Raw genomic sequence first — 27,767 nt, 5'->3', positions numbered from 1 at the left:
GGGGCGACATCGAGGTTTCTAAGGGGACGAGCAGGCGAGGACGACGGTCGAGGGGGCTTCTGGGCTAGGTCATGGCCTCGCCCTTGTGCACGCCCTCCTCTGCCACTTAATAGGAGTAGAGATACGATTTTTATGAATAATTGTTAGGTGTTCGCACGTTGTTACGGTTCCTATATATCACATAAATAAACCTTGTTTAAATGGGATAGTGCAATCCTACACTTAAAATCAGACGGTAATATATTATGAAAGCAAAGGAGATCCATACAGACATGCTACTTGTGAAGGATGTGTTGGATGTGCATTTGTGTAAATAAATATATTGGAAATTGGTCTTGCCATTTTTATACTTGGGACACAGGTTTGCCCACATTAGAACCACGATCGTTAGGACCATGTTTATTGTTCTTTAAACCTGCTTTTGATGGCAAACTCATGCTTGTTGACACCACCTTAACAGATTCAGAAAATCCTGATGGAAGAAGCAACAATAGTAGGCCAATTTATAAAATGTTGGCTTTTCTAAATACATTGCCCTTACTATGTATCTAGACATTGTGTATATCAACATGCATAGCAAAAGCTATAAAAATAGAAAACCCGAAATTTCATATAATTTGGAATAGAGTACATTACAATACACAATATGTACAACACCACCTTCATGTGCAGTAGACAGTTTCAGCCTTTCTGATACAATGGCCAAAGTAGGTGATGGCAAATCTTTCAAAGTAGACAGTTTCAGCCTTTCTGATACAATGGCCAAAGTAGGTGATGGCAAATCTTTCAATTTCCGTCCCACCTACGCCAAACAATAAATTCAATTGTCGGGAGAATGCTGCAGCATTAAATGGAAAGATGAATGAAAGCAATAGGTGGATGAAACATACCATTTCTTGGCCACAGATCCTGAGAATTTCATTCATAAAGGATTCAGCAGCTTTGCGAACTTTAGAAGATTTATCCTTTTCAAAAAAAGGGTATAACCATTACATTCTCTCCATTGAACAACATTTATATAAATCAAACAAACAACAATAAAATCAGTTCAGTTCAGACTAATACCATCAAAGAAGATGCAGATGGCTTCAACAATGGCAAAGCCTCAGATGAATCACCTATTTTTGAAACATGCTTAGACAACCAATCAAAGAGATCTTTTCGCCCTTCTGAACTGTTTTCTGATCACCCAAAGACACTATAATATATGGAACCATCTTTTCAAGTTGGGCTGCAGCAACCAACGAATCTAGAGCAGTCAATGTGCATTCTCGCATGTGCTTCTTATTGTCACCAAGACACTTCAGCACATCTGCCAAAATACCCTTCATGACAAACAAACAGTTGTTAGTTATTGTAGTGACCAAAAATAAGCATGCAGAAAAATAGATAGCATGCGAGCGAGTTCCAAACCTTGCTTGACTTTTCAACAGAAGGTCCCATAGCAGATACAAGACCACCAATGGTGGACAATGTTGCCATTACTAAATTTTTGTTGCTGTCGTAAAGACGACCTCTAAGCGCACTGAACAGCTCAGCTGTAGTGATAAGATGACCAAGACAATTTACTACAAGTTGAATGAATACATTTAGCTTTCACTTACGCCCAGACACGTTAAAGCCCAATGCATTCCAGATTGTTTCCAATGCAGCAATGCTTGTTCCTGCTCCATCCAAACTAATATTGTTGAAATCACATAGGACCACCAAATATGCATTTGATTGTAATGAACTAATAATAGCTTAAAGGAAAAGCCCTTATAATTTAAGTCCTTTTGAATGGTCACATTCCACCATAGAAACTCTTGCATAATAATTCTAATAGTTAACTGTTATTCTGTTACCTGTACGGGTCTGAAGTTCTTGCATATTCTTTCATACGTGCCTTTTCTCTTGATGCACACACATGAGAGGCCACTCCCTATCCATCTCAGTTTTTCACACGACGCTTCGTCTGCACAAGGACAATCGTGTTACATCTCATGATCAGTGAACATGTATAGAAAAAAGGAACAGTGACCAGCATATGGGTTAGCTCTAGTTGTGGCTCTGTAGCCACTTCACATACCTCTGCTTACACTTGAGCTTCAACAAAGCGGCAACCCCGGCACTCCTTAATGGAATTATTTGCAAACTGACATGGAGAAATAGGTAATCCATGTATGGATGAAGGTGGCTCTCAATTCTTTCGAAACAGATGGGAGTGCTCATAGTTATTCAGCTTATTTTGGTAACCAAGGTTATGCAAGTCATTTTATGCTATTGCCCCAGGTTCCTTTCATCAACTTTGGAGCATCACAAGAAGTCTGTTGTATGTGCTAGTGTCTACTGTAACATAAGAACCTTTTTTGTTGTAAAGAAGCCCATAAGTTTACCAGGTATAAATAGGTCTAAATAACTAATTATTTCATTATAATGGTATTTTGTTCTGGAACCATTCTTTCCAAACATAGACAATCCCTTCATCACCAGCATAATTTCCAAATCAATCGATAACAAAAATGAGGGAATCGACAAAGTTGACATGCTTTTGCCAGGAAGAAAAAGGTCATACCATAATCCTTAGTGAACTTCTTGAGACACCAGATGTGCAATTGGTACTACCTGCACCCATCGAGCTCCATTCAGATCTGTCCTTCACCTATGAACATGTGGACAAGCTTCTTATTTGCCACCCTACATGATCAGTTTTATGTATAAAAAAAGGTGTGGGTTACGCATTCCATCAAACGGGAAGAGGACGAATGATCTTGAGTCAGGGTTGGACAACTACAATCATCAAAAGGTGAAATCAATACAGGTTCAGAGCACAATCCTACCTTGCAGCAGCATGAGCAGCATGACATGCTGGAGCCAGTGATAAATGATCATGTGGAGCGAGCAGTAGGCATTAAAAATCTCACGCCCGGTGCCCACGTCTGGAACCACCCGCGATATGAATCGCCCGCTATCGTCGTGCGCCTGCGAAGCGATGTTGTATCTACCATGGTCAATTTAGATGACGACAAATAAGAAAAGAAACTAAAAGTGGTACGCCTTACCACTTATTCACAAACTCATTTCAAATAGGATGTTCTGCTATCTGTTGAGGAGCATGATTTTCTTTTGGTTGATAGAAGCTTGGCGAGGTCGATCTCCCAGTCCTCCCTTACGACCCGTTGTGCTTCTCCATGTCTTGGCTAGCTGTTTCTCCATTTGGATGTCTAGGCTCTTGAGGTAGATCTTGACAGCACGCATGTAGGGCTCGTTCTTCACCAGCGACGACGACGCGCCGCCAGCGCTCGACGCCATCGTGGCCCGAGACCGACTTCTACCACCGCCGCCGGTTCGGAGGCTTTTGCAAAGGATTCTTGATCCTAACAAGCAAATCACAAGCGTCAGTGTCATGTTCGCACTAACCAAATTTCTTTAACATGCAAGTGCCTTGTTGATGCTAGCACAATGCTAGTGCAATGTTAACAGCAAAATCTTGAGATATCTGCACTTCAGGAACATCAGGAGGACTCATGAAAGTGAAATATTTATTTTTAAAGAAATTTGGTCAGTGCGAAGCGTGTATCAATATATGAATCACTTCCTTAATTTTTGATAAAGACAGATGCTCGGCAATCACCTGCAGTTTGTTCAGACTCAAACACAAACTACAGAGTTTTCACATCAAATAAAAATCATGGTACAAGAATATTTCTAACTGTGAAGTGATGCTCGAGGCACCGCTGGCAATCCTGGTTTGTGTTTGAGTCAAATATATTTTAACAAAAACCTATGTACATCAAACTAAGGTATCTATCTATAACTTACTTTCTGATTGGATGCCCAGTTCTCAAGAGAGTTTTTTGCTCTGTCCCTCCTTGCTTCAGTCTCGGCAGGTTCAGTCACTGAATGAAAATAATAGGATCTCGCAGGGCGAACACAACCGATCTCCCCAAATCTGTGAAGAAAGAACCAAATCTCTCTCTCAGCTCCGCGATAGGTCGACCGATAACACAAATCCGAGCCAGCCAAGCAAGACGCCAAAATAAGTAAAGGGAGCTCACCTTAAATCAAATCCAAGGCAGATCGCGGGCACCAAATCTGCGCTCAAAGATCGCGCCCTGGAGCCCAATCAGGTCCTGGCCGACCCTCCGCTCCCCGAGAAATCCTAATTTGAGATTGATCCAGAAAAAAATGAAATCTTAGCTTGCTTAGCAGTCCCGTTCTTGCAATCTGCAGGGGCCAAAATCGAATAGAAAGAAAGTGAGCGAAGATGAAATCAACGGGAGCCATGTAGCCGAATGAGCTGGCCACGGCGGACATGGTCTATGGCGCCCCGGCCTGCGCCAGCATCCTGGCAAGGCCGAAGTCGGCGACCTTGGCCCGGAACACCGAGTCCAGCAGGATGTTGCCCGGAACACCTTGAGCCTGGTCGGCCAGTCCAGCGGCGCGCGTCGTGCGGACCGCGCCCTAGTTAAACGCCCGTACGTTGCTACGGAATGAATATATTATGAATAGCTCAAGGTAATTGGTTGGAGTCCGCAAAGAGCTAGACAACTCAAGATAATTGGTTGGAGTCTGTAAGGAGCTGGGCATGGCTAGAAATACATGATCTTTTGAATCAATTGCACTATTCCGGCATCTCACTGAAAACGGTATTAAAATTTTAATGTAAAAGCAACAGTCAAATTTAATAATCCATTTTTTATTTGAGCATAAGGTTTAAACCTTATGCTCAAATAAAAAATGGATTATTAAATATTGAATAAACAACCGAAATACATTCTATGAACATTTAAGATCCATTTTACTGTAACAAATAAACAAGAGAATCATTCCACCTAAAATCCATCTAAATTGTATGTATACAGAAATAGAGGTAGAAAGGCCATCAATACCAAATAAACTTAGATACTTTTACCTAATAGAGCGAGCAAATCCATGCTGCTTTGAACCTTGTGGTATAGTATATAAATCATTCATTCGTACAGAGCAGCAAACAAGTAATTATATCATATCAACTTCTCGGTAGCTAAAAGCAAAATACCATAATCCTAAATCACTTAAATGATCCAGTGTTGTAGATTTATGTTGTGGAATTACTACCCCTTGATAACCCAAGTGGTCCAACAAGGTACCACCTTGGTCTACAAATAACAGCCTAGGATTTCCACAAGTCCCCTCCAGATTTCTCTAAGGGGACATGTATTCCATGTGAATGAGCAAATTTGGATAACGTAAGCATACATAGCTTGCTCTATATAGCTATGCATGTCCAAATAAATTAGTGCACCCTAAATCGGAATGGAAAAGATTGATACAAATTAACATGACTAAAATAGCAAAATCATCACCTTCTTCATATGATGTGTGTAGGACTACCTCATAGGAAATAATATGAACAACATACCTCTATGTAGTTCAAAATGTTAATTTGCATTTGCAAATTATCACCTTCTTCGTATGATGTGTGCAGGGCTACCTCATATAAAATAATATGAACAATAGACATCTTTGCATTTCAAAGTGCTAATTTGCATTTGCATAAGACTGTATTGCTCCATAAGTGTGTCAGCAAAAATAATACTACAGTGGAAAGTCAGACTTGACTAACTCGGGTCAGGTGTCGCAAAGTTTGTTTGGTGAATGAAAAATAGCAACAATCATGACTCAATCTTAGAACTATGTTTCATAAATGATAATACATGGTAAATATTCCAACCCGAAAGCCATGTTAGTTATACAATCAAAATTATACAAATCCAACAATGATGCCTAAAATAAAAAAGGCTTGTTTTGTATGTGACCACCCAGCCTTGGTGCAATATATCTATCAAACATAATTTAGCAATTATTAGATACCAACCAAATATTGGTAACACATATTAGGCCACTAACCAACAAGCCTTCCACCGATTATCACAGTGATTATAATAAAATTGTCTAGATTATAAAGGGTCAAATAAACATTCACATTAAAAAACATTCATAAAATTCCATGAGTTAGTTTTCCGACTTTAATAGTTGCAGTAATGTAGTTCCACTTCTAAACCATCAAGTTTATTTTAAGAGAAGCAACATAAGACACTGAAGAGTTGATGCACCTAATGCAGCTGTTGCTCATACTACTGGTAGCTGCTCGCATGTTCGGTTGCGGCTGGTGGTGCTGCAGGTGGAAAGGGAGAGGGAGGGACCAGATCAACTATTGGCTCCTCCGTTTTTGCTTTGACTCAGAGTGCATGGGACGCGTCAACTTGAAATTATCTCAAACAACCATGGTAGTATATTTGATCTGGCAAAAACTTGTCAATTGTAGTAGAAGCTAAGGTGGCCTTTTGAGTGTCATACACGCTATAATACAAGTAACCATAAAATTAGTTAGGAACCCCGGATTGAAGCATATGTGATATTGCAGAACTAAAATAATAATAAAAGGAAAAAAATACAATAACTGATAGCAATATATGTACAGTTTCCCTAAGTGTATGTACTTATTAACGCTACTTCTCATTAAAATTCAAATTTTAGCAACAGATGCATCAGCGCAAAAACAATAACAATAATATCTTAGCAAGAAGGATTCAAAGTAATTAACAATTTCTGGTTAGTAACACATATATGCTAGCAGAACCTAAATGGGTGATCTGAGTTATAGAAAGTTGGTTTATTTGCCTGCACAATCACATCAAATAGTTCCATCCAAGAAATTCCGTCAAAAAATGTTGGTCATATCCAACGAAATTGTGAAATAGTCAATACAAGAATATTTGAGCAAGCAAAAATATTTTTCATAATATGCTGACTACATTCTATTGGAACAACTCACCAAGACACATACCATCATTTTATATCATGTTCACTGTCACATTACATTCTGCAGTTGAGCCAGATATATTTTTCACTTGCCCTTGTGCGGTTATGTGATTCCTTTATTTTAATTCAAAAGAATTTGACTGTTTTACATTTTACTCATGAGCAGATTGTGGAACGCCAAATACTTGGCAAGCCTAATCAATCATGGCTACTTGTAGACACGCAATCATCAAATCTGACACATCACGAACGGAAGCAAACCAATACTCAGCATTTCTATTGGTTGCTTACCTTGCGACAGCAAGAGTGGAGAATGAATCCGGATGGTGCGGGCAGAGCGACGTGATGGGTCGAGCGCCAGCATGAAGGGCCGCGGCTGCCGAGATGGAGCTACTATTGCAGGGATGGATCACTTCCGCACAACGCATGAGCATAACTCCCGTTCGAGAGGAGCTCGGTGTGGACGTCGACACATTGGAAGGAGGGAGGCGCGAGGTAGCAGTGGGGTCACCGATAGAGGACAGGGAAGAGGCGGCGGCGTTCGCGGATCCTAGCATCGCGCGCGAGGAGGGGTCGTGGGGCGCAGGCGGCGGCGTTGCGGGGCTGGCGGCTCCCAAATGTGGATTCCCCGGCGGTGACGGCGCAGAGTTGGAGGTTGCTGGGGCGGGGATCCGGGCCGCTGTGCGGGGGGGGGGGGGGGGGGGTGGTGAAGAAGGGGACGACGGGGGTGCGGGACGGAGAGGAGGGTGCATCACGGGGCCGGAGAGGGAGGCGTCCGTCGCGGAGAGGATGGAAGGGGGCACGGCTGGGGCGGATCCGATGATGGCGGCGCGAGGGGCGGATCGGCGTAGGGAGGCGGGAGGTGGCGACTGCGGAGACCTAGCATCCCCGGATGGGTCCTTGAGCAGCGCACGGGGGTCGGGGGGTGAGGGCCGGCCACGACTCGCGCGGCGCAGGGCGGTGGGAGGCAACGACTGCGGGATGCTACGTGGGTTAGACGATGTCGATGCAGTAGATCGTGGGCAGTAGATACGGACGGTCCAGATTACCCGGAGGCAGAACCAGGGGAGACAGCCTACCCCTTGCGTTCTTAATAGGTAGTATAGATACGCTGTAATTTATAGCGTAAAATAGTACTTTGATCGTTTACATTGCCCGCTGGAGATGACCTCGTGGTGGCGTCTCGGGTTTTAAACCGAATGGCCGCTAGATCCGCGTCTCGACCTGGGGCTGGGGGCGTGGACCTCGACCAAATCTGAACTAGATTAGGAGAAATCCGCTTTATCTGATAGGCAAACGCAGCAGAACTTGTTTTTGTGGCCACTTGCCATTTTCTGCAGTAGGGCTGGACCTGCTCCCAAAACCACGTGCGAATTCCTTCGGTCTACCATCTTCAGATGCTTAGGGAAGCAAATTCTCTGCCACGATCAGCTGGAGAGCATTGTTTAATCGTCGTCGACATCGACGTCCAGCTTTGTTTAGCTTGGCACTTGCATTATTTTACTCTTCTGCCTTCTCTGATCGCAGCCCCGGGCCGATAAGCTATGCTAGCGATGAGATTAGACTAGTGGTTAGATCCATATGAGATGCTTTGTCCTCGTCACCATGTCCCCCAACCATTTGGCTGCATCTCAGGTTCTCTGCTCGGCAATAAGCGGGGGTCAGTCAGACACTGTCCAAACTCGAACTCGAACGGTCATGCTGAGGTCAAGCCTGTGAATGTGTTGACGACGAATGGAGGATCGACGCTTCGACAGTCCCAAGCACGATTTTTTACCCCGTGGAATCAGAAGGGAAAGAAGGAAAGAAATAAAAGAGTATGTATGTATTAAAAGAAAAGAAAAGAGTAGTGTTTACAAAGTCAAGAGAAATAAAGAAGGTGAGAAGAAAATCAGGGAAATTACAAAAGGCACTCGATATATTCTAAGAAGAGGAAGTGATTTTTTTTTTTTTGCTCTACGTAACAATCGAAACAATTCTTGAATGAACAGCATTTTACGGTTTTCAACAGATGCTTGTCTTCCCCTGAAAATGAAATCGTTCCTCACAGACCAAATGCACCAACACATGTCGATTAAAACAGAAACCAAGATTGAATTGCTGCTTGAAGTCTTGAATGAAGAGGAAGACTGAATTGGCACTTTGATGAAAAAAAGTTTATGGCGGTTGTTTCTTCAGCACGCACAATTATAGTTCTCCAAGTGCATTTTTCCTCCTCAGAGTATTCTTGGGACTTAATCTGACATTTAACAATTACCAGGAGAAGATCGTGTGCTAGAATTGACAAAAAAATTCCAAATCCATTTGAATGCAACGTGAGGCAAAAGGGTTGGTTAGGTGGTCTGAGTAGCACTCATTAGACACTAAGTTCGAATCTCAGTGTGAGCGAATTTTAGACCGAGATTAAAAAGTGCCACGAGATGGACTGACTATAAGAGCGGATCATCGTGTAGAGGCTAGGAGGGGATGGAGCCTCATGCTGCATGAGGGTACCAACTTTCATGACCTTTCTCGGTCGGGGCTCCAATCGAGATTCTTCTTAATATAATACTGTGGGACGATCTTAAGCCCATGAGTCATGCTCAAAGGATACATGAAAAACTAGTTAGGGAGTCTTCGAGCAGCTGCTTGAAAGGTCTCCTTAGAGATTGGGAGGTTGAAAAGAGATCATTTGTTGAAGGCAACAAATAAGCATTAGAAATAGAGATTGCAACATTCTTAGCAATGGAAGGGTGTTATGGAAATTGAAGCCTAGGAATGCCACAACTCAAGATATCATTCCAGAGTGGGTAACTTTAACCATAAAGACATTTACACATGCCATACTTTTTAACTTATCTTGGAGCTTAAGGGAGTCTCCACCATAAGGGTCTTTTGTCGGCTTGACGCGGAAGCCTTCCATTTGGATAATATTTTCATAGATTAAATTTACTCATGAAATGTCCACTTTATTAAATAATTTATGTAGTTTTTTTACTTGCACAATTTATTTATGAATTCTTAAATTGAGCACCCTAAGTTCACCTTTTAATTTTGGTAGACAAACCATTTCCCATGCTGCCTTAGGGGGTTTCTTGATGCCTTTCTTTTACACCAAATAAACATTCCATATTCTAAAAGTGTGGTCCCTCTCTAAATATGTTCTTCATAGAAGATACACACATGAATGTCCAAGTGTTGAAAAAACATCATATCTAGCTCATGAAAAAATGAATGATAACCATATATCCAAAACAATAATCTAGAGAGGCGATCATACCAAATAAAAAAGTATTTTCACATATCATGTTACACATGCACATCTTGATCTAGGAGCATGTCACTTCTCTCCTTAGGTCTAAGCTTTGGCTTTACAATGTATGCAAGGTAACTATGCTACACCTTTATCCCTACCTGAACTCCACATAAGCCATTTAGAAGTAGGATAGAAGACAATTGTAAAATGTTCCTTGGTTAGGAATCAAACACCAACTCAGCGATATGATAATACCATATGAGGAACATTGAGATTTACTTTAAAAAATATTGCAAAAATGTCTGATGTGAAACTTGTGCGGGATGAGAAAAATAGTGCTTAAGTCAAAGTTATTCTGTCTCTCAACCACACAAGACAAAGACAAAGGCCATATGTTCCATGTAGGACTAAGGTAATATGAGTGAGTTTTTAACATTGCCATTTTCCATTTAAGGAGAAATATGTTTGTTGTACACTTGGTTCTCTAGAAATGTGAAACATAGTAGCAACTCCTGATCCATTGAAGATAAGTTTTAGTTATTTGCTTAGGATGAGCAAAGGTTAAGCTTGGAGGATCTTGTTAACGCTGAAAATGTCAACATTCTTAGAATAAAAGGAAGATAAGCATATCATTAACATATTTTATTAAATAACGAGTTCTACTTGTACCTCGATCATTTCAATGTTGATTCAACCTTAGTGAAGAAAATCAAGCTTGTGGGCCCACCATAGTAGCTGAACTGACTACCCTTATGGGGGCCACTATGTCCCTAAGATGCCATGATCCATGTGGAGCTCTCCATATTGATCTTCCACCCTTGGATCAACTTGTGCTTTTTCTCAACGATTCACAATCAAAGCACAAGGATTGAATAGCCCACTTGTAAGGTGAATTTACCACAAGATTAACCCATAAGCTACCATAGCTAGCAAGGAATGTCCCAAGTGCCTGCCACTAGAGAAGAAGGTCCATAGGTCGAAGAGAGGGGTCAGTTGACCCCCTTAATTTGGTTGGTGGACTGCCCTGGTGCCCATTCTCTCCTCCATCAACTTAAGCATGGTCACATGCTAGGAAACACACCAATAGAAGATCTCCATCCGTTAATCTAAGTTGTTTTGATCCTATGGTTGGTGAAGGATGCCACATGGATCAATGGGTCCACTTGGAGTAGTATAAATAGAGGGGTACAATCCCCTCTCAATCCATGAAAGCAAGGAAGAAGAAAAAGGAATGTCTTAGTTTAGTTCCACTACACCTTTGGGAACATAAGGTTGATATGTGCCATTATGGTTCGGATTGTGATGAGTGACTGTCAACAAGAGTAGCGTCTTGTGTTAAGCCATGTGGACTAATCAGGGTGTGAGTGTGTTTATGCAACATGTCTCTTGGCTTGTGGTGTGCATGTGCGGAGTCCAAAGATGGTGGTCAACGATGAAGGTGAAGTTCATGCAGGTTCGTGCCGATGGACCAAAAGAAGTGAAGGACAAGCGCTAGGTCTTGATCGAGGGCCTAGAGAAGCCAGATGACTAGACGTGGTGGCTGACACATGGGGACATCAACATACATAAGTACATGACAGAGCGAATTATGTCACCGATGCAGTTGCAGATTGGTGGAACATATATGGATTACTTTACATGCGGAGGTTTAGTGGTTGATCCTCAATACTACCTGACGATAGTTTACAGGTTTCGATGGTTTTGGGCCTAAAAAACTGACAACATGGTTCTAGAGAGAATTAGAGATGACACATGGCGTTATCGTGGTGGGTTCGTCAAGGCAAAGCAACTTCATGAAGAATGAGTGGCCTATAGATCAAAGCTTCATGAATTGGTCTATTTTGCTCCTAGTTGAGTGAATAAACTCTACGTATCTATGGGTAGTTTAGAAAAGAGGAATAACCCTCTATAAATAGGAGCGGAGAGCTAAACCATTCAACCACATCTCTAGCTTGTAATCTTTATTTCCCACTTTTATTTTGTTAGGAAATCCTAGACGATTTGAATCTGTGACATTGAAGTTCTTGTGATTTAGAGAAAGATTAAGCGTAACCACATCGACCTCTAGGCTTTTAATTGCTGCCAAAATATGAGGTGTGTTCTTGAGTTGCTTTCTCTCCTCTATACTTTCTTTGCTTAAGTTTTTGAATTGATCTTTGCCTTTGCAAGTTTGAGGAGTGTTTTGGGTTGATCTTTTATTTAAAAATCTATCGTAGAATCATTGCTACCTTTGTATGATGTGATAAAACTCATGGATAAGTTTCAATAGAATTGTACTTTCAACAAAACCCTAATTCAAATTTGAGTTTTTTTATCTGAGTTTGAAGTTTTGATCCTTCTGTGCTAGATACACATAATTAATTTACAATAGGTAGAAAATTTTCTATTGGCTATGTTCAGCCAATAAAAATTAACCTTCCTAATTATTGTCGCTTGACCGTAGCGTACGAAAATTAGATTAGGTAATTTTGGTCAGTTACGGTCAGCCGACAGAAAAGGTAGGTTAATTTCAATCAATTGCCTACAAAAACTAGCTAATTTGTATATACCAATTAATGTCATGGTTTTGAACTCATGACAAACAAATTTGTAAATCAGAGGGGGATTTCATGGGCTACCATCTCAATGGCTTTGTTCTATTGAGTTTTGATAGATGATTTAGACTGGTTTCGAGAAGTATGCTATGTTCACTATGGTGATAAAGTATTTGTTGTTGTTGAGCGTGTTACAAGGCGAACCCTGAGGTTATTATGCTCATGTGTCTACTTGGTTGTTTGGATGCTTGAGTGTCTGAATGTTCGGATGCTAAACTGGCTTGGGTTTCTACGGAAGGCTATGTCCGCCTTATATAGTGAAGGGAGTAGATAGCCATTATTACATGGAGAAATCATTGGGGGTAAGCCATCTCCTGCCCATGGATTGTAAATCGTCTCTTATGCTTCTAAGAGCCTGTCATTACTGGCACATCTGTCCCCCAAGATCCTGCCACTTTTGACCTAACCGAACCAAGGGTAATTAAGTCTTGGAGGAGGTGTCCAGAGCCTTTCTATGAGGAGACGTCTCTAAGGAAGACGTACGATGTGGTTGGCCTCAGAGTTCTCTTATTCTTATATCTTGTCTGGGGCGCATGGCCACCTTAAACCTATGGCGAGGCCCGTTATGGCCTACAGATCCTTGTCCTTCGAAGAGTCGAACGATTGGACACGGATGCCACCAACATCATTTGTATTGTACCAGTCTCATTCGACACACGTCGAGTCAGGAGCATGTGCCGATCAGAGATCCATAAATGCGTTAGCCCGATACAGAGATTCATGGTACTTTTGGATCATGGTGCCAATGAGTCTTATCAGGTTTGTACAACCTAGGCAGACCTAGTTCATAGCGACTGAGGCCATGACCGATATGATCGGTGTGACCAAGTAGGGGCTGCTATGGTCGAGGGCTGACCTGGTCGTATGGTTTTTGGCCTAGGTTGAGGTGCCGTTTATAGATACACGTCAATCAATGTGCAAGGGTCAGATAGCGATAAAAAATAGCCTATACCAAAAGTTTGCTGTTTTTCCTAGATTATACTTAATTTTCATCGGCTTTGACATAGAAATTATTCGAATCACTATTATGGAAATGTTAATGTGAAGTGGTTCACGTACATATCCTTCTTTCAGTCCAGTTTATAAGGCATAATCTAATGTAGCTTAATTTTCTAGTAAATTATACTTTAATCATTTATATTATATTATATTATACTCTCTAAATTAAAATTCATTTTACGTTTTTAATTGATTCATATAATAATTAATGTATGTAATCCATATATATGTCTAAATTTATCATCATTCATTTGAATATATACATAAAAATTAGGGGTGGGCACTTTTTTACCATAAACCGACAACCGAAACGAACCGAAATTTCGGTTTTTTTGGTAGTTTGGTTCGGTTTCGATTTTTGTATCTCAGAAGTTCGGTTTTCACCGTATACCGAACCGAAATACCAAAAAAACCGAATACCAAACTTTATCAATTCTAAAATTTGACTTTTCAATTATGTGAACTAAATGTATGAAATATTAAATTATTATTCACTTATTTATATATGATGTATGATGTATCTTTAAATATTTGTACCTATATATTTTTACCTTTTAAAATTATGTGTAATCTATTATATAAACTTGTTGTATGTGTCGTCTTGAGTATAACTGTATAAGTTTGGTATTATGTTTTTAACGAAAAACCGAAGTAAAAAACTGAAACCGAATTTCTCGGTTTTTCATTTCCTAGAAAACCGATCAGTTTCTAATATCTAAAAAACCGAAAAACCGAACCGAAGTTTTAAAAAAAACGAATGCCCAGCCCTAATAAAAATCAAGAGCTACGATGACTAATATTTTGGAACGGATAAAGTATTATTTATGATTATAAAATTCGATATTACGTATGACTACAAATTTAACGTCACGAAGTTTATATTGTACTAGTAATTAAAAACCATTGGCTATATTACTGGTCAAAAACTATAGAAAGTTTGATCACCATGACGTGTGGGAGCTGGTGAAACATGAAAGGCTGTCCGACATTGCCACATTGGGGAGGTTCATCGGGATTCAGGGACGAGCTGGTTGATAGGATGCATCTAGACTAAAAACACTTGTCATCAGAAATAAGCAGATCAACAATGAGCTGGAGATAGCCGGGAGGCACACTGATCTCCAAAAGTATGCGCTGGATAAAAATCTCTGCTAGTGTCCTTTCGAAAAAAAAAATCTCTGCTAGCTGATGCCCAGTACTGCACATCGTGTATAGCACACTAGTTCGTCAGGCAATATATATAGTATATACATTCATGGGGCGCGCATGAAGCCAGCTTCAGATCAGATCACCCCACACTATATTTCCATCAAATCTCCCTGTAGTAGACCACCCATTCTGTTGGCAGTTCACGTCAAAATGTTGTGTAATAAACAGCAGGGAACGTGGGACTGGCTCGGGATTGGTGGACTCCACCGTCCTGATTAACAAAGCCTCAGTATTGTAATCCCACTTGGCAATTCATCTAATCGTCGGCTCTGGCACAACCCACTGTTCGTGCACTGTCCTTTCCTGCAATTTGCCAAAAACTAAGCGTAAATAAACACGCACGCATCACGCCTGGCATGGAGCTTCGTCCTCAGTCCGAAGCATATATATATGGCAATCATAGAACTAGAGAAACCCCTCAGCTAGCTAGCCCTCATCATATATATAAAAAAAATATTTAGTTAATTGGCAAACCAGTTAAACGAAATTGGAATATCCAAATCAAGTGCAAAAAAATCCTTTAGAGACCCATACAGCGGGTACATGATTATTGGGTGTGGCAGCAGATCCATCTCCTCGAATCTAATATCTGTAACACCACTAAACTTATCTAAAGACCCCCACGCAACCATCTTGACCTTGAACAAAGTATTAGGCACGTTTGTACTGCACCGAGTAGCCGAGCTGAAAACTAAAGCCCCGGCCCTCCGGTGGTCCGGTGACCATGAAAGCGACGACATAGCTGTAGGTGCATGGTGTCGTCTGCCCTCGCCCCCCTCGGTTTCCCACACCACACACCTGCCGCGCGCGGAATACGGCAGTGTTGAGCGCGCCGCAGGGGCTCCAAGCTTAGCTAGCTAGCAGGAGTAGGAGAGGAAGAAGAAGAGGGTCGTCGCCGCCGCGCATGAAGAGGGAGCAGTCGTTGTCCTTTGAGTTCGGGGATCCCAGTGCCCAAGATGCTATGGGATCTGCCTCGGAGTCGTCTTACAGTTACAGCCCTCCCGGCGGAGCTGTCTTTGGGCTCTCCCCACCGGAGTCCTCGCCGCGCAGCGGCCGGAATAATAACAGAAGGTACACGCATAAATCTAAATCGATGAGAACCCATGCATAGATGCTGTATCTTCTCATCAGCTCTTAATTTGCTAACAAGCACATGCCGCTTATCTAGTCTAGTGCAGTATTGTGAATTGTCATGGCTGTTGCTTTCTCGTTTGATTTCCGTCGTCGTGTTTCATTCTTTCTTTCTCAAGCTTCCGATTTCCCTTTCCAGATCTTGACGATGAGCCTGCCTTCTGGCTGGTTTTAGCTAGTTTCTGTGTATTGTTGTTGCATCTTTTCTTCATGTCCATATGTGCTACTAAATCTGTCAGTGCGCGCGTAGATGGCTACAGCTGTTTCCGTCTTCAGGTGTGTGCCGATTCGTAGACAAGGTTTCAGAAAAGAAACAGTAACATACACGGTCACAGGTCACGAGTTAATGATCGTAGGTCAGTTTGTCGTTTATATTAAGTACGTAGTACAGTTGGATGGCATTGCTGTACTATGTTTACAACTCAGACTTAATAGTTTCTTTTGCTAAAAACAATACAAGTAATAGTACAGTGACGTTGGAACTGGATGGATGTATAGTAAGGGTCAACTACATGAATGCATATGCAACTCCACCTTTCTTTCAGACACATCCTTCGTTCCTAGGTACCAGTACCAGCTGACTGATGGTGGCTAGCTAGTTCCATTCCTGACTATATTTCATGGACCGGGAAAAGAACCTAATGCATGCATGATATATAAAGGTATAATACTACGCAAAGACGGTATACAGCAATTAATTTCAGTTGGCATCAAATCATCAGCATGTCAGGGCAACTTGGTCTTTTGAGTTGTTTCTCTCCCCCTGTCAGTTGCGTTTTCTTTCTTGTTCTCTGCTGTGTGAAGATTATTTTCAGTAGTCTCTTGCATTTTTGTGCCACTACAACAGTGTCTACGATGGTTTCAGTGGCTGCGTTTTAGGGAAATAAAAATTGGGTGACTAATCAGTCACTACCGGAATTCAACTCGTCGAGTGCTCGGCTTTTTGACGAGTGCATTTTATCGAATACTCGGCAAATCATCCTTTTCTAGGCTTTGCCGAGTGCTTCAGCTGTGTCCGATAGTGTGTAATATGTGGTTTTTACTCTCTTTTTGTTTTGCTCGTCTAATATAGCGATAAATTAAAGCTCTTGCCTTCGGTTCTAAAAGAATCATGGTATAATTCTTTGATGTGAATTCTTCATTTTCCCTTAGAATTGAAGAAGCATATTCTCCATCCCTCATCCACGGCCATTTGTAGTGAGAGACTTCAAACAAGCAACCTTTTGATTTCCCATAACTTTTCCATAGTGGTGGGCTCCTTTGCATAAGAGCCCTAGATAGCCACTAGTACTACTAAATTTATGTGCTTTTGTACATTTTAATCATGCTTATATTGAAAAGGACTGCATACATAGTGCCCCCTCACTATCCACTAACATTCTTTTTTTAAGAGAAGTCCAGAGGATTGATTAATATTTTAGGACTTGAGCAAAAACTAGGTTTCACATCGAAATTAGAAATAAGATGAAATAGAAAGAGGTAGCACTACTTGATCATGCGCGTATGCAAAATCGCCAGCGCTGCTGATCATGCAACCTAAGGGCTTTCAGACATGCAGTTTGTACTCGTGGACTTTCATTGACATCATTGTAAATGAAAGGTCGGTACTAAAATATAAATCGTTCCATAGTTTTCTAATATATAATGAAAAAATATATCTAGATATAACATATTGTAGACGTATAATAAAAATTGTGTGTATGAAAGCCAGAATAACTTATAATTTAGAGCGACTCAAGACGACAAAAAAATATATTGCTACGTATACATAGCCATAGCGGGGCGGAAAAATCATGGCAATGTATGCTTGAATCTGCTTAACAAGTTCATGCATGGTACATTGCGTTCATGCATGCATCCTTCATGGATGTACCAAGGAGAACAAAAGAAAGCAAGGAGACAAAAATAATTAGGCTAAAGGTAACATTAGCTTTCCCTTTGTATGATTGTGCATATAGTCATGCACTATACGCAAAATAGAGTTTAAAATAGAAGATGAAATAGAAAATTCTGCTGAAGTGATCCTTGGAAGGTATTAAAATCACACCTAAACTAATGATGCCTTCGAAGGAGGTCGTCAATGTATTTCCCTAATACTACAATATACAATAGCATTATACTTGTTCCCTAACATAACTGCTTCCGTTAACATTTAATTGAGGCGGTCCCAAAGGTAGCGATATTGCCGGTGTTTAACGAAGACGACCAACAGGCATGTCTGCCTCCGAAAATATTTTGCCACCATACTGTAATTTTTTTTGTGTAGCAGTGAGACTCTCTTGAAGATGCTCTTGGTATGCAATAGTTTCTAGTAGGATCGTTGTTTGCGGGACGAGTGAACAGTACTGACCTTCAAATTCAGCACCTTATTTATGACACCTACTTATGATCCACTTGTAGACTTCTTTGCAGAAATGAACGCAAGATACAATAGAAATTGTTCACCAACGCCGGCCTTGTTTGGGTACTCCCGTATTCACCTCAATCCACGTGTATTGAGGTGGATTGGAGCATAACTTAAACTAATTTACACTTCAATCCATCTCAATACACATGGATCGAGTTGAATATGAGAGTATCTAAACAAGGACTAAACATTGCAATTAATAATTCTCTATCAACAACCTTACCTACGTTTTCTATATATTGGCCATCTAGACAGAACCTTTCAAGTTTTCCTTCCTGGCGCCACATGTTATATATCTTCATTTTTGTATGTTCTTACTCATGTTCTTATATCTCCTATAGAGCACATATGTAATTATTGATAAGGTATATTTTTTGCTATATATCATTTACTTATATAGTTTTCAAATAATTAATGTTGCAGGAGGGATAGACCTTCATGGGTCAGACTTACGGACACACCTTATTTTGATGGTCACCTGTGGAGGAAATATGGGCAAAAGAAAATCAAGGATGCTGAGTACCCTAGGTAATGTACTGTTTTCTAGTTTTTTTTAAATTGTATTAGTTCATATGGAGAACTTTTAATATTATATATCCAAATCAAACTGCTTCATATATATACACATATAACACTTGTTTTGATATCATTTGATTATTATAACAATATATATAGTCTTGATACGCATGACAAGTGATTTTAGGCACTCTAATAAGTGAAGCAACATGAGCACTATATATGTCAGCTTATTTTCGTTTCAATTGATCAAGCTAGTCGGTAATCTAGCTAGTTGATCATTATGATATTTAAGCAAAAACGAACTCAATTTGGCAACATATATAAATGCATTAAATCTGCTAGGATAACTATAAAACCGTAACCACAAGGGATAAATTTCAGAAGTTACAAAAAGAAGTGTTTTATATAAACATCAACTTATGTCTATAGATGTGCAAACGGGTCGGGCTGCCCAGTAAACCCGACACGGTTTTAGCCCGGCCCGATGATCGGGCTATGCCTGGGCCTAAGGCGCGACACGACCTAGTTTTATGTTTTTAATAGAAATATCTATATTACACATGATTATAAGGTATAAAACATAAAAAATACATGTGTCTTGTTGTTTAAGTAGGTGTTGGTTTAGCCCGACCCAACACGATAAATAGTCTAATGGGTCGTGCATGGGCCTCATCCGTGGCCCGTGGGCCGACACGAAATGACCCGTAACCAAACCAGGTCGGGTCAGACTTGCTCGAAATCGTGATGGGCTTCAGCGGGCTCGGGTCGGCCAACCCGTTTGGATATCTATACTTATATCTTACTTCCCCAAAAGATTAATAGTAGTTGTCTAGTTGATCATCTAGCTGTCTCTATTACTTGGTGCAAAACCACATTTTGAGGTACATGCATTCACTATATATAGAAATGTTTTTATGGACGTCCTGTCCGTCACAATTTTAATTTTGGAACAGTGAGAATTAATCATTCAATCAAGGTTGATATCTCTGTCATCTTTCATATTTGTTGGACCTACCTTTCATGGTTGGGAAAAAAATCTGTTGCAAGAAAGAGATTACATGACACTGTTTGAGCTAAAAAAATTATACAAGATCCCTAATGTGCGGGCCAACGTACACCGGATCATCCTGCAAGTAGCCGCTCAAAATCTTATTTAGCACGGTTAATGCTGAATCACCATGTATGGCTCTTTACATTACAATCCTTGAGTTATTAAATATAAACATGTAAGACTATCTCTGGCTGTTTACCTATCTTATCTCACGTCTCTATTTCAAATTCAACTACATAAACAATATAATATAGTCTATATATGTAACCTGTTGAACATAGTCTAGAGTATGTTTGATTTGCCTTTTCGCTTTGTTTCTTATCCCCTGAGAGCCAAAAACAAACCAAAGGACTGTATGCAGAAAGCCGTTTTTTTCTTCTTCTAAAAACCGACTTTCTCGGAGTGCAATACTGAAGCAGCTCTGGACCCGCTTTTAGCGGCTTTCAGATGGATCAGTGATAATATATATATAAGAATTTTTAGCGGCTTTTAGTATTTTCTACTGAATAGTTTTTAGATTTTTAACAGCTCACAATCCCCAAACAGTTTTTTTTCACAGCTTAAAGCTTACGGGCTACAACAGTTTTTTTACGGCCATAATCAAATAGACCGCTTGTCGTTGGGTCACACAACGATAGTTATCTTCTTCCTTTGTTCCACCGTGAAGACTGAGTCAAAAGTAGTTCTCGCGTGATCCATACGCACGTGCATCAGTCTCCGCTCGCTTCGTCAGCAAACAACCATCCTCTCCCCATCACTACTGTCATTCCACTTGCCCAGTCATAATTTTTTCTTAGATCTTATTTGGCTGCACACTAATCCACTCCAATATATATATATATATATATATATATATATATATATATATATATAAAGATAAAAACTATCGATTTTCCATTCAAATATATGTGAATTGAGGTGGATTGAAATACAGACAAACACAAAGCCCCACTAATCCCAGCATAAACATTGTGTAAGACTATCTTCAACAGTATTCTCTATATCCATTTGTTATAGTTTATAGTATACTCTAAAAGATTAACTCCTCTATATCTCATTCCTCTCCAGCAACACCCTTTATATCTCGTCCTCTATACGTTAAATATCTATATTACAAACATGTTTTGCTCTAGATTTTTTTTACGTACGTATTTCTCGTACCATCAAATATCTTATGCATATTTTAGTTTTACTTAATCCAATGTTTAAATTTTAAAAATAGATAGATAAGAAGCGACTAAGCGAGAAAGTGTCTATACGTAGAGGACAAAGGAGCCTCCTCTATATTTAGAGGATACTGTTGGAGCATATAGACGAGGATTTTTTTTTCTAAATATAGGGTAGGAGATTGTTTAGAGAGTAGTTGAAGACAACCTAACATTGCACCGCCATCTTTGCGCCACACACAATGCTAGGTCATTAGTTAGTTAAGCATTGTGAACCATACAGTAGGGATTCAAGGACAAGAATGATAAGAATATAGTTGTTATTTGCACTAAGCTCAAATTGAGGAGAAAGAGAAGCAGAAAGGAAGATAGTGTTGCCACCGCGAACGAGACCTTATTTTTGTAAAAGTACACACACGCTTGAAAAAATCATTGATAAACCAAACCAGGATATGTGTGCATTGCATGTTGATATATTGCATGATGATATGTTCGATCAGAAATAACTCCTCATGATGGCTTGTGTGTGTATATATGTATACTCACACATACATATAAATCTTTAGTAAATTCGTCAACCACATGATTCTTTGAAGAAATAAAATCAATCTCAATCATTCTCTTCTAAGAATTCTTTCTCAAAAAAAATGATAATCAACTTCTATATGTTTTAGTTCTAGCATTGGACACATGACTAGGTGATAAATCCTTTGCTCCAATTGTTTCACACTATAGTCTTGTCGAAACTGATATACCTTACCTACTAAGAGCATAATATCAAGTCTAGTCAAAGTTAAGTCTTGCAAAGCTCCTACTATACTTTAATAGCTTGTAACATCATTTGTCCCTAGAGGTGATCCTTCACAAAGTGATAACTTTTCACTTACTGAAAGTGGTGTGCCAACCGGTTTACAATTTGCCATCCCAACTTATTTAACAAGATCAGATGTATACTTTTTCTAAGTATAATCTCGTTTGAAGTTTTTGTAACTTCTATACCAAAAAATAAAGATTTCCTAAGTCCTTGAGCCAAATTCTTTTCATAAGTCTTACAATAAAATTGCGACGGCCTTTTCTCATGAACTATTAACGACAATGCCATCTATATATACAAGCAAAAAATGTTATATTCTCTTTATTATAAAATAATAATGACATCTATGCCTTTGATGCAAGAAAACCAAGAGAGATCAATTTATTACTTAGCTAAGAGTACTATAGAGGCTTGTTTCAATATATACTTCTTTATTAAGTTTATGAACATACCTAGGTTTGACATATATATATGGTCCAGAGGTTGTTCTATGTAGACCTCTTCTTCTAGACGCCCATACAATAATTTATTTTGTACATCGAGTTGACGCAAACTTCAACCTCTAGAGATGGCAACATATAAAATAATACGAATAGTAGCCATTTTAACAACCAAACTAAATGTGTCATCATAATCAATGTCATATCTTTATTTAAAATCTTTCTTCACAAGTATAGCTTTATATTAATATAAATTATCATATTGTTTCAGTTTAGTTTTATAAATCCACTTACATCCAATAACATTACATCCTTTCATAGGAGGAATTAAATGCCATGCTTTATTCCAATACTTAAGAGGCATAGATGCACATGAGAGAAGGGGCAAGCCAACTTTAACTATGTGATGATGTTTGTGTTCTACAACACCATTTTGTTGATGTGCATGAGGACGTGAAACATGGTGGGAGATGCTAGGCTTAGTAAGGAATCAATTAACCTTTTGATATTATATTCATATCCCTAGTTTGATTTTAAGGCTAGAGTTTTACATTTAAACTATCGCTCTACAAGAGTCTAAAACTCTTGAATTTTTTAAAGAACTCCTGACCTAAACTTTATGAGATGTATCCAAGTAAACTTACTATAATCATTCATAAAGCTTACATAATATTTTGAACTATTGATTATGATATTGGTCCCTAGACATCAGTATGCACAAGTTGTAACGAAAATTGATACACACTAGTCGATTTGGGATATGACAACTAATGATTATTAGATTGCTAGCAAGCAGTGCATACTGACTCACTCAAATGCTCTTGTGAACATAACAAGTTTTTATTGCTAACAACTTACTTGACAATACTAAAAGATGGGTGGCCAAGATGACTATGCTATATGTTTATTGACACTTTCCTAGCACTATAAACTTCTTTTATTGTTGATGTTGGAAGCAGATATTACACTCCTATGCATCTCGCTCTAAAAAGAATTAATTGTTTTGGTTTTTTATCTTTAATGAGAAAGAAAGTAGGATATAGTTCAATAATGGTTGAATTATTAGATGTTAGTCAACGAGTAGAGATAAGATTTTAATATCTTTTAGTATGAAACTGTGTTAAGGGATAGTTCATGAAATATGACAAGTATAGCTAATATTCATACTTGATCCACTAGCGGTGTGGATTTAATCTCCTCCTTGATACTTGTTTCCAATAACGAGTTTTTGAGCTCTCTAACGATGCGATCAGTGGCACTAGAATCCACGTACTAGTTTGAGCAGTCTAATAAGAACCTATGGTAGAAGCAACAAGTTTAATATCTAAGACACAATTTTCATCAAACATGTACTAGCACTTAGAAACTTGTGTGATCTTTCTTGAAGAAAACTTGGCAACAGAGTTGCTTTTTTGATCTACCACGGTTCTGGTTAAAGCTGCCAGGGTCCCCAAAACCACACACCTGCCATATCCACCAAGCATCCATGGATCCCACCTCATCCTCGAGTAGCACCATGTCCTTGGCTCATGATGTTAACAGACCTGCTATTATAGATGAGACCAGCATGGGTCTCGAAATTCAGAAGTTGACCAAATAGGTCGCTAACTATGATCAGCTCCTTCCTAGGACATTGACAATATAGGATAGTGGGAGATATTCATCATCGAGGCATGATAGAATGTACACCAATTCTTTCTTCTAGAGGTCGACCAACTATTATCATCTCATCATCTAGGGATTTTGTCTTCCCAAGGTATTCAAAAATAAATAGATTTATGTTTTTCAATATTTGCTAAGGGAACCATACATTGACAGTTCTTGCTATTGTTTATGAGGCAAAGGTGCCTTGGATCTCTAACCAGGTTTCAGCTGCAGTTTCGATCAAATGTGTATTGATTAGGTTTAATAGATTCATTTTAGGAATTACCCATGAGTTATGTAATTGGTTTTCTAATTAGCATATGTTTAATCCTCCTAATCGACATTCAAAACAGGGATTAAACTTTAGTCCTAGGAATCCAAACATGTATAACTGAATCTGAAATATTTGCTCATGTTGTAGGCTATACTTCAGATGTTCTTACCGTGAGGACAGGCACTGTCTAGCCTCGAAGCTGCTGCAACAGAAGAACGATGACGACCCACCATTGTATGAGGTGACCTACACGTATGAGCACACGTGCGGCGCGCCACCCGTCTCGTTTCCGGATATCGTGGCTGAGCCGCCGGTGTCCACGGATGGTCTGGTGCTTAGGTTCGATTCCCCCAGCAGCGACGCATGGATGCAACAGAACGGACGCTACCACTCGACATCTCGGAGCGCGTTCATGATGCTGAGCTTTGGTTCCAGTAGTCAGACGCACGATCAACAACCTGCTGTGTTCCGCTCTGACTTGGAGGCTGGATTGTCGTCTTTTCCAACCGAGGGGCTACCGCCGGCGCCACCACCTGCAAATGACGATGACGGGGACATGTTGTCGAAATTGAACTCCTTCGCATATGATTTCGACAATCAAATGCACTTCGGCGATCACACATATTTACCTCATAATAGCAGTAATTATGATCATGATGATCACTGATCAAATGTGTGTAAGCACTTCGAATTGGAAGTCTTCTTAGAAGTAGCGTACTTTGATCTTTATGTGAAAATATATTTATAAAAGACTGGTATATGGATGTCTACTTACTCAAGTAAGTTCCACAATATATGTAAATCTTTTGTCCTGATTAAGTGCCCATTCGGTTAGCTAGGATTAAGACTTGGAATTGTTCCAGCTGATCAGTTTTAATACATATAAAACTAACATTCTAGGTGGAACAGTTCCAAACAAAACGAACAAGCCCTAAAGGATTAACTATACCTAATCCACCTTTACCTAAACAAGTCGTTTGAGCTAAATCTGCACTTCATTGAGCATGGTATGTTTCTTCTTTCTAATTGTTGGTGTTGTTATTTCCTTATATTCATTTTTAAGCCGAAGGTGCACGAGCCTTTGTTTGAGCTTCTAGCCAGCTTTGTAATATGAAAAGATAGAAACTCAAATAAACAGTTAGCATTTTGGTTTAGATTCTAAAAAGTCTAAAATTCAGAAAAACCGAGTTTATAAGAAAAAACTGAGTTCATATGAAAAAACTGAAAATTCCACTTTCTTAAGCTTCTTGTAGCTTTCTAAGTTTAGTAAGCTAATAAAATTATCAAAAAACTATGAGGGTACCTGGAGACTTATACAGTGAGAGCCCTGAGGCACGAGGGGTCTGAGGAGCTTATATTGTCAAGGGTCAAGGGCCTCGAGGCACAAGGGGCCCAAGAGCTTATGCTCTCAAGTGTCTCAGACCATGAGAGGCTTCAAGGGCTTACACTGTTAGGTACATTGGAGCACAAGAGGCTTCAGAAGTTGAGATGCTTATGTTTGCATGTGAAGGAAGTGATCTTGAAGTCTTAGTTTAGATGATACCTTGTATAAATCGATTTAGAGCCATGCTCTCCCTAGCCGAGGCCAAAGAAGGTCCTAAAGCCACAGGTACCCTTTTGTAGGGCTAACAGTCAGCCTCTTGCGTCATGATCTTTAAACGCATTTTGGTAGTACCGAATGTATAACTTTCTCCAAGCATCGACACTTTCCTACTCTCTCTAACTTTTACTCTTTTATCCCCATCAGTTTGTTCTACCATCAAGATTATTCAACACGGTAAGGGCTATGAGTTTGATATCTCTAGCTCCCTTAATTACATTCTTCCTCAAACTTTTACTCTTTTATCTCCGTCAGTTTGTTCCACCATCAAGGTTATGAAATGTGATAAGAGCTACGAGTTTGATTTCTCTAGCTCCCATATATTCTTCCTCATGTGTGGCACCCTCGTTTGGTTGTTGCATCACTACACCTCCTCACATAATGGTAAAGTTGAACAAATCATTTGATCTCTTAACAATGTCCTCTCCTCACCACTGTTCTAGGGCAATTTTCCTTTGAAATTCTAGGGTATGCATTCTCTCATCTTGGGCCTTTAAGGCTACGTCCAGCAGATCATGTATATGGATGTGCAAAACAATGTTTTGCACTATAGACTGTATTGTTTATAGAGTGGAGTTTGAAATAGCAGATTATGATGAGTAAGCTATTGGAGATAGCCAAATACAATGGCCTTAGTCCCATATAGTGAACATAGATTGGTTTAGTAATAGACAAAGATCTCCACGATTAATGTCGATTCTAAAAAAGCAAACCTCAAATGTACTTTCTTGTGCATAATCAGTCCACTGTTAGTTGTCTGTTATCTTAGCTTACACTTTAAAGCTTCACTTTTTTAGGTCTTCTTTGGAACGCAGGAATCTCACACGAATCATGCATGAATTTATAGGAATCGGTTCATTTTCACAAGAAAATACATGAAACATGAAAATTTCTCGTGATCCAAAGGAGGCCTTAAATATGAAAAATCATACAGATTTCAAACTGGTATTGTTATATATTATCATAAACCATATCTATTAATAATCCTTTCTTTACACATTATAGGTCACTTCAGTTACGTCTATATTAACAGTATGTTCGCTTGGCTTTAATCATACCGCCTTCTACTGTTTCTATAATATTTTTCTCTATGAACTACATGGGTTGTTTCTTGGGGTGGATGGCGAATTGTAGCTTCGAACCTATCTACATGGGTTTAAGTCCCAACTCTAAGCATTGCAATCCCTGAATGGTGAATCCTGACAGCCATATTCGAGCGGATTTCTGTAGCAACACCTCTGCTGTTTCGTGGGATGAGAAAAAAATGCAATTCAAAGTGCAAAGATCACTCTCACTGACTGTCATGATCATAAAGTTGGCACCCACTAGAAAATTTCATCAGATGAGCACCATGCATAATGTTACAGCAGCGTCAAGACTCAACCCCATACGCGGTGTGGTCACCTTGACCTAGTGTCTTGCATGACATGCCGCGGGTTCTTGATTCCTACCGAGTGTTATTATGATCATCTAATAGGCCATTGGCCCGTGTCCCTGTTCGACGTCTCTTGTGGGACATGACATGCCGCGGGTTCTTGATTGCTAGGGGGGCATGGAAATTCGTTGCACACGAGTTTGAAATGGCAGCCCCAGCCACGGGCCTGTTTGGCTCGTCTTTTTTCTGATGAGCTTTTCTAAGAAGCTGGTTTGTAGAAAAAAGCTGGTTGTAGAGAGAAGTTGACCGGTTAGAATCTAGGTGTTTGGCTGACCGGATTATCAAATATCAGTTCCTATAGTGTATATGCTTAAATGTCCAAATGATTCGAAGCTCCGATTACAAAATGTCCAAAATACTCATATGTGTCAATTATCACACTAACGTGATCAGTTTCTGTAAGTAACATTTTTACTTGCCTACTTATTCGTAATCGCCATACAATAATATAAATTATTCCGTA

General features: G+C 39.6%; 1 protein-coding gene and 1 long non-coding RNA gene across 5 annotated transcripts; one reads left to right on the top strand and one right to left on the bottom strand.

The window, feature by feature from the left end:
- Positions 1-356: 356 nt before the first annotated feature.
- On the bottom strand, positions 357-6,212 carry LOC103651064 (uncharacterized). 4 transcript variants are annotated; one of them, XR_002268172.2, is made up of 11 exons: positions 4,038-6,212; positions 3,802-3,931; positions 3,042-3,356; positions 2,820-2,961; positions 2,069-2,676; positions 1,845-1,954; positions 1,414-1,664; positions 1,066-1,325; positions 891-965; positions 661-802; positions 357-472 (listed from the first exon to the last, which is right to left on the bottom strand). It is a non-coding gene; the product is annotated as an uncharacterized lncRNA (long non-coding RNA). The 4 variants fall into 4 exon arrangements; XR_564545.4 differs by having other exon boundaries at positions 2,069-2,641; XR_002268173.2 differs by having other exon boundaries at positions 2,555-2,676; positions 4,038-6,205.
- A 9,249-nt stretch (positions 6,213-15,461) lies between these two features.
- LOC103651063 (probable WRKY transcription factor 62) lies at positions 15,462-25,080 on the top strand. Its single transcript, XM_008676660.2, has 3 exons — positions 15,462-15,894; positions 18,785-18,889; positions 24,417-25,080. The coding sequence occupies exons 1-3, from the start codon at positions 15,728-15,730 to the stop codon at positions 24,934-24,936; spliced, it is 792 nt and encodes a 263-aa protein (XP_008674882.1). The 5' UTR covers positions 15,462-15,727; the 3' UTR covers positions 24,937-25,080.
- The last annotated feature ends 2,687 nt before the right edge of the window (positions 25,081-27,767 follow it).

This window comes from Zea mays, chromosome 3 (genome assembly GCF_902167145.1).
Source record: "Zea mays cultivar B73 chromosome 3, Zm-B73-REFERENCE-NAM-5.0, whole genome shotgun sequence".
In the NCBI taxonomy this organism is placed as follows: domain Eukaryota; kingdom Viridiplantae; phylum Streptophyta; class Magnoliopsida; order Poales; family Poaceae; genus Zea; species Zea mays.
The sequence above is the reverse complement of the archived record's forward strand: the minus strand, read 5'-3'. Positions and strand labels throughout refer to the sequence as shown.